Source organism: Macaca mulatta, chromosome 5, assembly GCF_049350105.2.
Source record: "Macaca mulatta isolate MMU2019108-1 chromosome 5, T2T-MMU8v2.0, whole genome shotgun sequence".
In the NCBI taxonomy this organism is placed as follows: Eukaryota; Metazoa; Chordata; class Mammalia; order Primates; family Cercopithecidae; genus Macaca; species Macaca mulatta.
This window is the reverse complement of record NC_133410.1, coordinates 129576576-129590914: the sequence shown is the minus strand read 5'-3', so window position 1 is coordinate 129590914 and position 14339 is coordinate 129576576. Positions and strand designations below refer to the sequence as shown.

General features: G+C 35.2%; 1 protein-coding gene across 5 annotated transcripts in view; it reads left to right on the top strand.

Moving 5' to 3' along the window:
* The window catches only part of PRDM5 (PR/SET domain 5), a 222491-nt gene that overhangs the window by 153173 nt on the left and 54979 nt on the right, over positions 1-14339 (top strand). For 4 of the 5 annotated variants that reach the window (XM_015139147.3, XM_015139146.3, XM_078002699.1 and 1 more), the window contains one exon: positions 11016-11101. The exons of the other annotated variant lie outside the window; for it this stretch is intronic. In XM_015139147.3, the coding sequence (XP_014994633.3) occupies positions 11016-11101 (86 nt within the window). The remainder of the gene's footprint in view (positions 1-11015; positions 11102-14339) is intronic. 5 annotated transcript variants of the gene reach the window in all.

The following is a 14339-nucleotide window of genomic DNA, read 5'->3' as shown; positions in this document are numbered from 1 at the left end:
TTGAAGGGGAGTGTTCAGGATTGTGCCTGGAGGGCAGCTCTGTAATTTATCATCTGGCTTCCTATGCTGGAACAACAGAGATGGCACTCTGTGGGTCAGCTGAAATAGTAGAGCACAGTCTCCTGTTGGTTTATAGCTTCTTAGGGTCAGTGAGAGCTGAGGTTAATTCAGCAAGGGAATCCACGGACTGTGACATGAATTCCATCAGTTGTTCATAAATTATGGAAGAAATTCTAGGAACTGCTTTTAGGTTTTTAAACCTCTGGGCCAGAAGGTTAATTACTTGCCTACAGTTCCAACCAGCTTTCTGTGTTAATAGATACCGGCTGTGTAGGCCCTTCTGTTCCAGGCTTGCTTGCACGCTGTTATTTCAATATAGTAATAAATCACTGTCTTAGGAAATACGTAATTTTTTGGATAAATACCTGTGATCAACTTAGCAATAAAGAATCAGTATATTATTATTTTATCGTATTTGGATTTTAGCCACTGTTTTTCTTTTGTCTTGAATGCTTTTTTAAAGGAGATAATTTATTCTTTTTAGAATATTTGTCCAACATTATAAAAACAGTAGCTTTAAATAATTATAAGTAATTATAGAGCAATAATAAAATTATTAAAAAATAGATGATTACTGAATTGTAAACACAAATGAAAATTTAAACATTTTAAAACAACATTTTAACACATTTTTAATAAGAATTAGATGACCTCTATATGTTGAGAGATAACTTATTTTGCTATATTTATTTTCTAAGTGTCTCATTACTAACATTAAACCAAATCAAATATTCTCTTACCTGCAGATAATCTAAGAGTTAACGGAAACATTGAGTAGAATTGACATAGAAATACATGATTTCCTTAGCATCATACTTCAAAAGCTTCAGGTTTTCCCCAAGAAATGTTTGAATGGAATTTTCTTGTAAGCAAAGTCTTGAACTGCATGTTTTTTGATGTCTCAATGTTATATTGACACTTTAAATAATTTCTGATCCACAATCACATCGATGGAATGTATCCTTTCTTCTACTGTTTTTTTTTTTCTTTTTTTCTATACTCAGCTCCTACTCAATTGATTTTGGGTTAATGACAAGTATGTCTAACAACTTAAGAGACAGACATTCATTTTGGCTTTCATTAGTAATATGATTATCTATTTTTTATTTCTTCAAATGTATCAAAGGCCCTAATTTTTTAATGTAAAAATTATAGCGCTATGTCAAAGTTTGTTATAGGTTGGATTAAGGGGCACAGAGTGAAAAGTGAGGGAGTGGCATTTGTCCTGGAATATAATGCTATGAACAATAAGCAAATGGATTAATAATATCATCACTGAGACTAATAAGATAGATCATTTAAAATATACCACCATTTACGTAGTTCATATTTTTATCATTTCTTCATTTTTTTGGTATACTAGAGTCCTCAAAAATGGGCATAGCCTAGGCCACAGTTTACATCAACTGTTTGAACAACTTTATCTATTGGTAAATTATTAGATAATATTAATAGCATACCTCTATTAAACTTGCATCACCAACATTTTTCTTTTGGAAAATAAAAGATTTGATTTCCTGTAATTTGTGCTTTCTTCTGCTGTTGCTACTATTTTTCCACACCAGAATAACTCTCTGTGTTGTTCTTCTGCAAATCAGCACTGTGCTTCTAGGCTGGGGAAGGTTTTATGTCTTCTCTAGTTTTATGGGAGAGAGAATAATTTTACGGGTTTCTTGCTACTCAACGTTACATACTCTTGATACTTCCTTGCTGGCACTATTTATAGGAAACTGCTCTGTGTGTAGGCACCAAAGGTTTAACTGCTTAGTTACTCCATGGCCACGGTTCACCAACTTTACCCATAAATATTGGGTTAAATAAAACTTTGGTAGAAATTCCTAAAAATAGAAGACTACTGGGTGAAATGATTGATAATTTTCTCACCAAATTCTGACTCCCTAACAACAAAACCAGATCGATGATGAAGAACACTCCTTCCTTGACTGAAATTCCTCCCTGCCATCGCAGTGTGGGACACTCAGGGAAGAGTTTCTGTTTGTGGGTCAGAACCTTGAAAACTTGGCCAGTGTCTGGATTGTTCAGACCTTTCTGCCATTTGTGGAACAGTCCCCTTGCTTTTGCCGCACTCGCATCAAGACCCTTTCTTGTCTGTCGTCTTGCTCCCTTAGACAAGTCACATGGAATGGGGGTCATTCATACACCTTGTTGGCTAAGCAAGAGCATCCTTAGTAGGGAATCTTTTACTTTCGCTTCGTTAACTTGCCTCTTTTTGTTCTGCATCTCTTATTCTTCTTTTTAAAATTTGCATCAGTAAATTTCGCATTTTGTTTTGCCCTCAATAAATTCACCCAATCTGGCTTTATGATTTCCAACTGAAAAGTTTGTGAGCACATGGCTCTCCTTTTTTTTTTTTTTCCTTCTTCCCAATGAACCTCATGTCCTTTGAGTTGGAATATCTTCAGAAATGAGGGAGGGATACTGTGACTGTAAGATTCTTAAGGTAAATAATGCATCCTTGAAAGAAATAGATTTTGAAAAACAGACTCCATTTGTTTTGAATCAGATGAAAAAAGTGTTTTGAGAAGTAAAGTTTCTCTTAGTTGATTTTTACATTTTATTGCCCACTTTCTCACAACTGTAAACTCTTTTAAGCTCTTAAAAGTTGAGGATCTCTAAATATTCAAGGAGTAATTGTCAAGTTCAGGTTTTTGTTGTCCTTCTTTCAAAGATGGTGTCCTTGGGTTTAACTTGTTTAGGTTAAGGGAGATTCCTCAGAATTTGATTAATGGAGCATTCCAAGAGTAACAAGGTGGGGTTCGGTGAGGTCGGTGGGGTTTCATGGCTCTTTTTGCTGCAGGGAAAAAAAAGTATTTCGATTACAGAAAGATGCCAAGAATGAACTTGAGTTACTCCTATTTGTCAGTATAGCATTTCATTTCTCTCTATGGTGTACTTCGAGTTTATTAAATACTCCATAAACTGAAGGGATTGGAATGGTGGGATTGGAAAAGTAATTGGGTGGTGCTTTCACAATTACATTTTTGGTTTAATTTTCATTTAGAATGATTCAGTTTGCTGTTTTGTAACTATTTCCTAGTCTACAAAAGCAAAATATCCCCTGATATTCATGGAAAAAAAGGTAAAGTTCTAAAGAATTCCCATATAATACATATATTTTAAAGTTCAACCATGTGGAATGATCTCAGAGTATTTTTCATGAAACATACACTTTTGAGGTTTGCTTTTTCACTTGAAAGTGTTGCCATCTCTAAAACTGATTTTTGTTAGAAAGCTCAAAGTAAGAAGTAAAGCTATGGTTCCAAAATCTTTAAATATTATTTAATTTGGATTCATTGAAAATAATAAAGTTTGACTTTATTCCATTTTAAATTACATTTTCTGTATATACATCTTTTCATATTTTCAAGGAATTATGAGTTCTTTGAAATCTACATTGGTTTTCAAAATATGTTAAATGACAAGTTAATGTTATTGAAGTGCTTTTTGAAAATGGTCTTTTTATATTAATCCAGATAATTATATATATATATATATTATACATATATATTTAAAACACATTAAGCTTTGCTGCTTGTTTATGAATGTTTCAAAGCATAGGGCACATTGGCTGTACACTTTTTAAAAAATTGTGGTAAAATATACATGATACATAATTTATCATCTTCACAATTTTGCATTTTTTAATCTTCAAGTTTGATTATGGTCATTATTAACATATTAATTCAGTGTATTTAGTAGCATCAACAAAACTTTGATTTCTGTGTCTCTGCTAGAGTGGTCAGGTTCACTGCTTAAATTAAATCCATGTTCTAATTTAAGAATATCAAGATTGAAGTGATTTGCAAGGTTTTTCTTCATTAATTTCATGTATTGTAAACATAGATTTTTTGAAAGGATTTGTGTCAAGATGTTGGATATTGAGGTGGTTACATTGCAGTAGATGGCTATTCACTGATGTGACTTTAGGATCATTTTATCAGTAAGATTAATATCCTAAACTGCCTTCACAAATTTTCTTAAGATGCTATTTTAGTAACAGTATGTTAATCCTTTGGTGAGGGCTAGAATTCTTCTGATGTCTTTAATTAAAATTATATTCCATTTATATGGAACATCTATATGGTAACATATATAAATTTTAATCTGAAAGGCATATATTAAACTAGGATTTGATTTTTTTCGTATTGTTATTAGCCATACTTGCTAGTGGGTGGTTGTCATCATAATACATTTTCTTTGTCAAAGGCTCAAGGTAGCTTGTTGGGGCCAGGCTGGGCTCAAGTCGAGTTAGGTGTTCCATGTGGCGTCCAGATGTTCCCTTTCATTACTACTAGCTGCCTTTGGAAGGCTAGCTCCAATTTTCTAGAGCTGTTTTCTGAATATCCCCCCCAAACATTTCAAATAATGTAGTTTTAAGCTACTTCCATCTCAGGTGTTCCAGCAGTGAGAATTTGGATACACTTACTTCAAGCCGAGTAAGTTAAAGTACCTCCAATTCAAAGACGAAGAGCTGTAAGAAGTCTGCTTGAATAATGTTAAATTGGCATTAAGGAACTGCATTTATTCAATCCTTTTGCCTTTGCTAGTGACTTTAGCTAAGTCCTTCACCTGCCCACTTCTCCAGCCCAGTGATCTTTCTTAAACCTATGTCCTTGTTTTGTATAATTTATCAGCATTTGAAATTATCTTATGTATTTTCTTTAACTTTTTCTTGTCTTTCTCATTACACTAGTAAAATTGAAGAGACAGTGATTTTGTGAAACTATTCGCAACTGCATTCTCAAAGCCCAGGACAGTAACTAGAAGATGGTATGTGCTAAAAAAAAAAAAAAAAAAAAAAAAAAAAAAAAAAAATCTATTTAATGAATGAATAAATTAGCTTCATGGAGTATCCACTTTGTGGCATCTTTAAAAATTAACCAAAATCAACTTTTTATAGTTACCATCATGCTTCTGTTTGTTCCTTGATGTGTTGTTCAAAGAAAACACTGTGGCTTTCAATGTTGTTCAGTGTCAGCACATAATTTAAATAAAGAGATGCAAAGAACTCATCTATTTTCCTTTAGTTAAATGAAAAATGTTTTGCGCTTATGTACACATAAATATTATTATTTATGCTGCTGTGCTCACTAAATCTATTTTATTAATCTAATACCTAAATCTCATAGGATGGTATGTCATATTTACCAATATTGTATTTCCGTTCTAAACATTGAAAGTGACTACCTGTGTATAGTTCTCAAGACACAGCTTAATATTATGTTAGTATTTGCATTCACCTGGGAACTGCTTCAAGACATAACACACATTCCTAACCTGCCCCCTACTTTTTCTTGATGAGCATTGATAACCAAAAGAATGCTGGAATCTACCAGCCAGAAAGATCTGGTTAATGTTAACAGTTATTGTGAGAAGCAGAGTTTTTGTCATTAACTTTAGAAAGTCTAACCCAATTTATGCAAAATGCTAGCCATATTACTAATATATGTGATGGCATGAGGTTAAGAGTGGGTTCAAACTCAGCCTCCACTACATAAGAAGCTATGTCATCTTGAGCAAATTACTTATCCTTTCTGTGCCTTACTTTCCTCATTTGTAAACTAGGGATATGAATACTTAGATTATAATATTGTTGCAAGAATTAAAATTGCTAATGTGTGTTAAGCATTCTGAACTGTAGAATAAAACCTAATAGACTCTATACATTTTAGCTATTGTTATTGTTTCCATTTAGATTTGTTCTTAGCTACTTTTTTTGGCTAATTTTCAGATTAATTAATTTACATGTTAGTCAGAATTTGAATACTGTGACTAGCCTAAGCAAAATAGAGATAATGTCTAAATACACCTGAGATATTAAAACATAGTAGTTATTTGAAGTTGGATCGCATTGTACATCAGAGCCCAGGTACTGACAGTGACCTGTGTTCTTAGAGTTGACTAAAATTGAAGATAAGTTTTTGTTCTCTGCAGGATCATTTTATGTGTAGGTGAAAATATTTCCTAGAAACATTCTTCACAGTAATTTGAAATAATGAAGGCAAATATCATATGCATAATGTGAGTTTGAAAACCTAAGAATAACAATTTATCTTTAATATGAAAATTAGGAAAATGACTTTAGTAATTATTAACATGTTGACTGTACAGGTAACCTTCAGGTTCCAATTGTGTGATAGCTTTGTTCTTGGAGATAGCAGATAGCTTTGTCCTTGGAGTCCGAAAGAGATGCAGGAGTGCCCTAAGCATCCTTCAACCAAGAGGGTAGAAGTTTAATGTAGAGTCTGAGCTGATTTGCAAACTACACAGTATAGTTTTCAAATAAATTGCTTATAAAAGCCATTTACATGGTCATGCACTTTGAAGCTGGAGTACATTCTAGGATGGAATGAAGGAATAGAGTTGAACTTACCCAAGTTTCCCAGATATGTCAGCTCAGTGTTGGGGAGTGCCATGGGGTAGAAATACCAGTCATCTAGAGGTGTTCTGAGTGGTTTATGTAGACCTCATGGGCAACAGATGTGTAGACATCAGTGATAAGAGTAATTGCCACTGTTAAGAGTAGGATGACTGGGCTGGGCGCAGTGGCTCAGGCCTGTAATCCCAGCACTTTGGGAGGCGGAGGTGGGTGGATCACGAGGTCAGGAGGTCGAGACCATCCTGGCTAACACGGTGAAACCCCGTCTCTACTAAAAATACAAAAATTAGCCAGGTGTGGTGGCGGACACCTGTAGTCCCAGCTACTCGGGAGGCTGAGGAAGGAGAATGGCGTGAACCCGGGAGGCGGAGGTTGCAGTGAGCCGAGATTGTACCACTGCACTCCAGCCTGAATGACAGAGCGAGACTCCATCTTAAAAAAAAAAGAGTAGGATGACTGTGTTAATTTGTTAGGGCTGTTGTAGCAAGATGTCACAAACTGAGTGGCTTAAACAATAAAACTGTGTCGCCTCTCAGTTCTGGAGGCTGCAAGTCTGAGATCAAGGCACTTGCATGGCCATGCTCCCTCTGAAGGCACTAGGGAAGGATCTGCTCCAGGCCTCTCTCCTGGCTTCTGATAGTTCTTGGTTTGTGGCAGCATAATTCCAGTCTTCACATGGCATTCTCCCTGTGTGTCTCTGTCTTCACAAGGCAATCTTTTTATGAGGACATCAGTCATATTTGATTAGGGTCCCACACTACTCCAGTAACGTTTGCAACAACCCAGTTGCCAAGTAAGACCATATTATGAGGTACTGGGGTTTAGGACTTAAACATATGAATTTGGTGTGGGAGGGCACAATTCCATTCATAACAAGTGACCTTGTATCTGTTGTCCCAATTGAGACACTGGTGAGAGTGAAATGGAGTAATATTGTATTAGGGTTCTCCAGAGAAAAAGAACCAATAGCATATGTATAGATATATATGAGGAGATTGATTATGGGAATTGGTTTACACAGTTATGGAGGCCAAGAAGTTCCACGATGTGCCATTTTGCAAGAGACCCGGGAAAGCCAGAGGTGTAATATAACCTGAGTTTGAAGTTCAGCAAACCAGGTGAGCCAAAGGTGTAACTCAGTCCAAGACCAAAGGCCTGAAAACCAGCAGCAGGGGTTTGTTGATGTAAGTACTGGAGTCTGAAGGCCAGAGAACTGGGAGCTTCCTTATGCAAGGGCAGAAGATGGATGTCATCTCAGATCAAGGAGAGAGATGGAGGGAGGGAGGGAGAGAAGAAGTAGAAGAGGAAGGGGAAGAGGAGGAGGGGGAAGAGGAGAAGAAGAAGAAGAAGAAGGAGAAGGAGGAAAGAAAAAGAAAGAAAGAGAGAAAGAAAAGAAAAAGAGAAAGAAAGAGAGAGAGAAAGAAAAGAAAGAGAGAGAGAAAGAAAGAAAGAAAGAAAAAGGAAAGAAGTGGAAAGGAGGAGGAGGAAGAGGAGGAGGGAAAGAGAGATAATTAATTAATTCACTGTTCCTCCATCTTTTTGTTCTATCCTGGTCCTCAGTGGATTGAATGATGCCTGCCCACGTTGGTGAGGGTGGATCTTTACACAGTCTACTAATTCAAATGCTCATCTCTTCTGGACACACCCTCAGAGACCCAGAAATAATGTTTTACCAGCTACCTGGCCACATCCCTTAACCTAGTCAAGTTGACATGTAAAATTAACCAGCTATTACTATATTGTTCTAGGATAACAGGCATAAACTGAGACTACTTTAGACAAATCTGGATATATGGTCGCCACACCCATAGGATAGGTATAATTTATCCAGTTTTTCAAAGGTTCAATGGCGTTGGATGATTTTCTCAGAGTTACAACTGGACAGAGGATGAGCAGTATTCAAACCCAGGACAATCACATTCCAAAAAAATAATTTAAAAAAGCTATGTCTTAAAAGAAGTTAGCCTTTTTAAGTCTATGGACAGAATTCCTATATTATGACAGTAGGTAAAGTTGGAAATGGATTCGTTATATTCCCTTCTTTAAAATTCCTTACTAGTCTTTAACTATATATTTCTTTCTTTGCTTGATGGATTTTGGCTGTTATGACAGGAAATAGTAACCTGGTATACTATATTAGGATAAACATAATTATTTACCTGATGACTGCAAGTCTTTTGTTTTTGTTTGCTGGCCTCTCTATTGGTATTTGGAGAACAAAACCAGATGTAAAGCTATGTGATACAAAGAGAATAGCTATGAATATTAAATTATCTTAGGCTTGCTAGAAAAATAATTTTACATAAGTGTAGAGCATGTTGCTATTCTTATCGTGCTTTATCCCTAATATAGATTTGATTTATTGATGATTTCATTGTTCATAAATAAGAAGGAAACATTTTAGCCTTCTTTATTATCTATCACCAAAGTAAAATAAACTTTGAAAATCTAAAAAATGACTTTTTGTACTTTATGAAGAAGAAAATGAAAAAATTATCTGGAATTGTGTGATGCAGGAGCTACCACCATTTAGCAGTTGCATTCTGCTATGTTTTCTTCCTGTCCTTTTCCTTTGTGGTTCAAAGTTAAATGATTAAGATCTCAATAAATGATAGCTCCTGCTGCACTCCTACTGTTGCTGCCAATGCTGTTACTGCTATTACTGTGATGTTCATTTTATATCATCATCCTGAAATAGAAACATTCTAGATACATCAGAGAAGTGATATCATTGTGACTTAGAGTCTGGATGGAGGGAGAAGTGAGTAAAAAAGTGGGGGGTTATCTTGAATGGCTCCCAAGTTTTTTATTTGCTAACTAGGTACAACAAGTTTTTTATTTGCTTACTGTACAACTAATCAGGACAGGATATATAGCACACACAAGACCAAAGGATAAATACCACAAATTCAAAACAATGCACACTGATTTAAGCTGTTTGTGAGATACCCAAAGGAGGGTACCTGTTAGACATATCTATACCTGGCGATTGGGGCTCAATAGAGATCTGGAATTTAGATAAGCATGTATTATCAACTCAGGGTTAAAATAAGATTATGTTTTCCTAAATGTTACCAAGCCTTTGTCCTACTGACTTTGAAAAGCCACACCTTCCCAGAGTCATGATGATCCTAAGGTCAATAAGTCTAGGTCAGCTTACCTAGTACAAAGGTTGATTTTGTCTCAGAGAAGTTGGCAAGTCTGGATAGCTCATTTAAGGACCTGTTCCTGCTTGTGTTGTGATTGTTGTTTTTAGTTTCTTGCTAGTTTGGGTGTTTGTCACCATTTTACAGTGCCTGGTCCAAAGGGAGAATCCTGGGTGCTCCTCCCCAAGGAGGAGAGGCTAGAAAATGCCGCCTGGCAGGGGCACTGCTGCAGGTGCTTCCATATGATGTCACTGCTGGAAACAAAGTTTGGGAGAACAGTGCAAGGCCATTGTGCAATGGGGCCAGCCTTGAGACCCAGGAATGTAACTGTCCATTTCATGAAGCAGTGTTAGGGACAGGGGAGAGGTCAAGTAAGGCCTTGTTGAAAAGTAATCACTGGATCAAGCAACAAAGGGCATTGTTGACCCCATAAGGGAGTTGACTGGGATAATGCACATGATATCCAGGTTGAATTAAAATCAGAACCAAATGGAACATGAGAGAGTAGAGGAAGAACATACACTGCTAGTCAGAAGGCCTGGCTCTGAAGGGAAGACAGAAGTTTTACATTAGCTGAAGGAAAATATTTTATTTTATTGATCTTTGATTGCAGCCAGGGTCTAGCATCCTGCTGTGTAAGTACATTGTTAAATGAAATAATAAATCAATTAGTGATTTTGAGCTACTGTCCATCCTAAATAATTTGGCTTTTATAAGAGGGCATCTTCAGATCCCTTTTGGAGATTAAATTTTGTCACAGTTTTGTCATTTCACAGTAGAATTTTTTTTTTTTAAATGTGCTGTGTATGCATGTGCTTGTCTTGAAAAACATCTTGGCTATTTTCAAAATTATAGCCTCTAGGTGAGAGGTAGTTGATTATATCAGAAAGTGTGGCTTAATTATTATTTAGTTTAACTACCAATGGTCCTTTTGAACATACACCAATTTTATGAAATTCTTTTGAAACTCACAGCCTTAACTGAGTCAAATTCATTTATATGAAACAAAACAAAGTGTCAATAAATCAGGTAAATAATTCCCCTTAGAGTAGTACAGTGACAGAGCAAATTGATTAACATAAAATATTTTTAACAAATTCTTAAAATTACGAGATTTAATTCGGACTCAAGTATTAAAAGGAATATGCAGCAAATATGCTACTGGCAAATGTTTATTTTTGAGTATCAGAAGTGCCCTGGGCTCGGTGCCCTCTCCACAGGAGGGGAGGCCACAGTCCACTGCTGTCCTGCACAGCCCATGCTTGGGTCTGCCCTGCTGTGCCTGGAGCCCACTTGAAGTAGCACAGGGCATGTGTGGTGGCCAGGATCTGAGTGTATGAGAAGTGATAGCACAGGACTGGTTCTGCTACTTCACGTTTTCCTGACATTCAGGCTTCCTTTATTTGTAGGTGAGCGTCCCTATCAATGTCCTTACTGTGAAAAAGGATTCAGTAAAAATGATGGACTGAAGATGCACATTCGTACTCACACCAGGGTAAGATTATATTCTATTTCATTAATATTGATCATGAAAACCATACTTTTTTAAAGGAAATATATTTAACTTTATATTACAAAATAAAGGCAATATACTGGAAGTTATATATCTATATTTATGATAGACATTTAAGGATAATTTTTTTAAAAGACAAAAACAATGAAAAAAAAGATGAAAAAAAACACGAATTGAAACCCCAAAAACGTTTTTATTCTTTGAATCAGGAATCAATTTTCAGGAGATGTAAATGATGAACTGCAAGATAAATAGATTTTTAACATTTTAATACTACAATATTTAAAGGTTTTTCCTGCAGAACATTCACCAGTAATAGGAACATTTTTTAATAGAGTCTGCAAATTTGTCAGCATTTGACCATTAAGTAATACTGATGAGCAAGTATGTTTGCAAGAAAGACATTGCAGATAAATTACCAGGACAGGTGGAAAATAAGGAAGTGTAACTCAGTGCTTCACAGGGCATGCCTAGTGCTGTGGCTTATTCTTCCCAGGATACCCTTTGTTCCTTTGCTGTCAACACTCTCACTGAACTATTGTCGTTCTGTTATCTATGCCTTTTCCAGACTCAAGCATCTGTTTCACATGCCTTTAAAAAAATGTAGGCAGCTTACTCACCATCACCACCATTTCATAGCTAACTATTCCATTTAAGGCACAATTAGACACTTTAAATGAACTTTCCACATGGAAAATTTGTGTTGTTTTAAATAGCTATTGTTGATTTTGCTCTATTCAACTTTTCACTGCATTATCTTTCAGTTTCTTTTCAGTTTCGCCTTTTAAAGTGCATATGGTCTGTATGTAAATGATATTTTTTTTCAAATATTAAGAGACTTATCTAATCCCCTTTAGAACAATTCTAATTTAAACCGCTCCTGGATTTTACTTTTTACCTTAGCTATAAAAGAAAAACTTTAGAGAAAACACATAATAGTAATATTCTTCCTGGTAAAATAATACTGTAGCCCTCCACTTCAGTTCGGCAGCACATAAAATCTATCCCCTGAGGTCCCCTTAAGAAAATACTTTATTTGTCTTTGTGGTGAAGAGAGGGAGCTTCTCCACTCATTAAAACAAATCTATAGCAGGTTTCTCATTCTAGTTTGTAGTATCATATTCATATTATGTGAATATTAGGAATTGGAGTACTTCCTAGATATAAAAGTACTTCATAAACCGTAAAGCATTAGAAAGATATTCCTGTTTATAATAGCATGATTTAAATATACAATATCCAAAATATTTCACAATGAGTATTATGAAAGAGGTTTAAATTAGCTTTAGATTAGGAGGTTATTTTACATGTGAGCAGTTGTCACAGATGTATCAATAATGTATTTATTTAAAAGATGCGGACATAGGCAAAGGGGCCCTGGTTCCTTTTAATAGAAACCAGTGATATTGACAGAAATTTACATATGATGTTGTTTTACTTGATTACTGAAGGTAGACATGATTACAACACGGAAGAAGCTGTTTAAATCACTGCAAGAAAAATATTTTTGGGGTTTTTCAGGAAGGTGAGACATTTCCGATTCAATTGAGTTGGTTTTTACTTCATTTTAATATAAAGTTATTAATGAGAATAATACAGATAGTTAAGATGAATAAAAATAAACACACAATCACTAATTACATGCCAGTACTCTTTTAGACCTTTGCATTTATTAATTTATTTAAGCTTCACAACAACTCTATGAGGTAGCTGTTATTATGATTTCTTTTTGAAAAACAAGAAACTGAGGCACAAACAAATAAGTGGCAGAGTTGAGATTTGAACCTAGGGAGATTGGCTACAGAGACCATTTGCAATTTTTTGCCTATTATTCAACTGAATATTTTCTCATTCCACCGGCTCATATATTTTCTGGTATATTTCCACACTAAACAAATTACAGTAATGACCCCAAATTTAAAAGTCCCGTATCCTTTTGAATTTTTGAACCTCGATATAAGGATTCCAACACTGTCTCCAAAGTATTCAGCTGCAGATGGTCCCTTGTCAGAAGTTTTCTGACATTAACTGCACAAAAAGAAAACAAATTCTAGGCTTTGACTAAGGGAACTCAAGAGAATGTACAGACCAGGAGCACTAAGGATTTTAGGCAGGATCGCCCACAATGAGTAGAAGATCCAAGGAACAGGGTAAATATGTGTAAGCCTTTTGGGTTTTACCTCAAACTCTTTTTTAATTTTCCTTTTTTGTGCATTTTTAAAATATTTTACCCAAGCAGTTTTATTTTGAAAATACTGTTTCCTAAGCATTGAATAAATACAGATAGTCTTTGCATATTAGTTCAAATTTTCAAAAGCCTACTAAGGTTATCAGCTAGTACAATCAAACTATTATTAAAACTCAAAAGAGATTTTAAAAAATATTCTAGAGGAACAACCTCTGCAAGATCATATTTTCCCAGTATTATTTGCATTTTGTAAGACTCCAGTCAAAAAAGATACTGTTACATTTGGGCCATAACACATTTCAGTTTCAATTTTGCATTCACATTACATAAGCATTTAAATAACTCTAATTCCCAGACATTTTTGGTCCTATTTTAAAAGTTTTTAATTCCATTTTAGCAACAACAGAAAAAAAATAAGCTATCTAATTCAGTAAGGTACATCTTTAGGAAGTTTTGCTGAGACAACCCAAGATGCTGTGTCAGGCCTGTACCCCCAAGTTTGCATTCTGTGGTGACTGCATGAATGCCTTCTAGAAGGAACATAAAGCCATTTACTCTCTGGTTATTGTCTATAGGATGCAGTAAGAGCCCCAGATGTGGGAGATAATTTTGCCAAAATCTAATTAATCATTGACCTTTCTTGGAGAGACCAGGGTTTGAGGTGAAGTCTGGTGATTTTACTTCCTTCAGTATATTCTCTTTATATTTGTTGTTTTCAGCTTCTGGCTATGTTGTACCTAGTTGTGTTTTTCATTGTATTTTTGCAGCTTAAATCTGTAGTCTGCTATCTTTAGTTAAATTTCAGAAAATTCTTGGCCATTTTTTTTTTTCAAATTTGTTTTGTCCCTTTCTTTCTGTCTTCTTATGGGACACCAGTTACACATGTTAGACTATTTGATATTGTTCCAGAGTTCTTGAATACTCTATTCTCTTTTTGTTTCCTTTGCATTTAAAAAAAAAAAAAACTCAGTGTTTTTCTCTGTGTTTCTAATTTCTATTGATATTTTCAACTTCATTGATTTTTCTACCTCT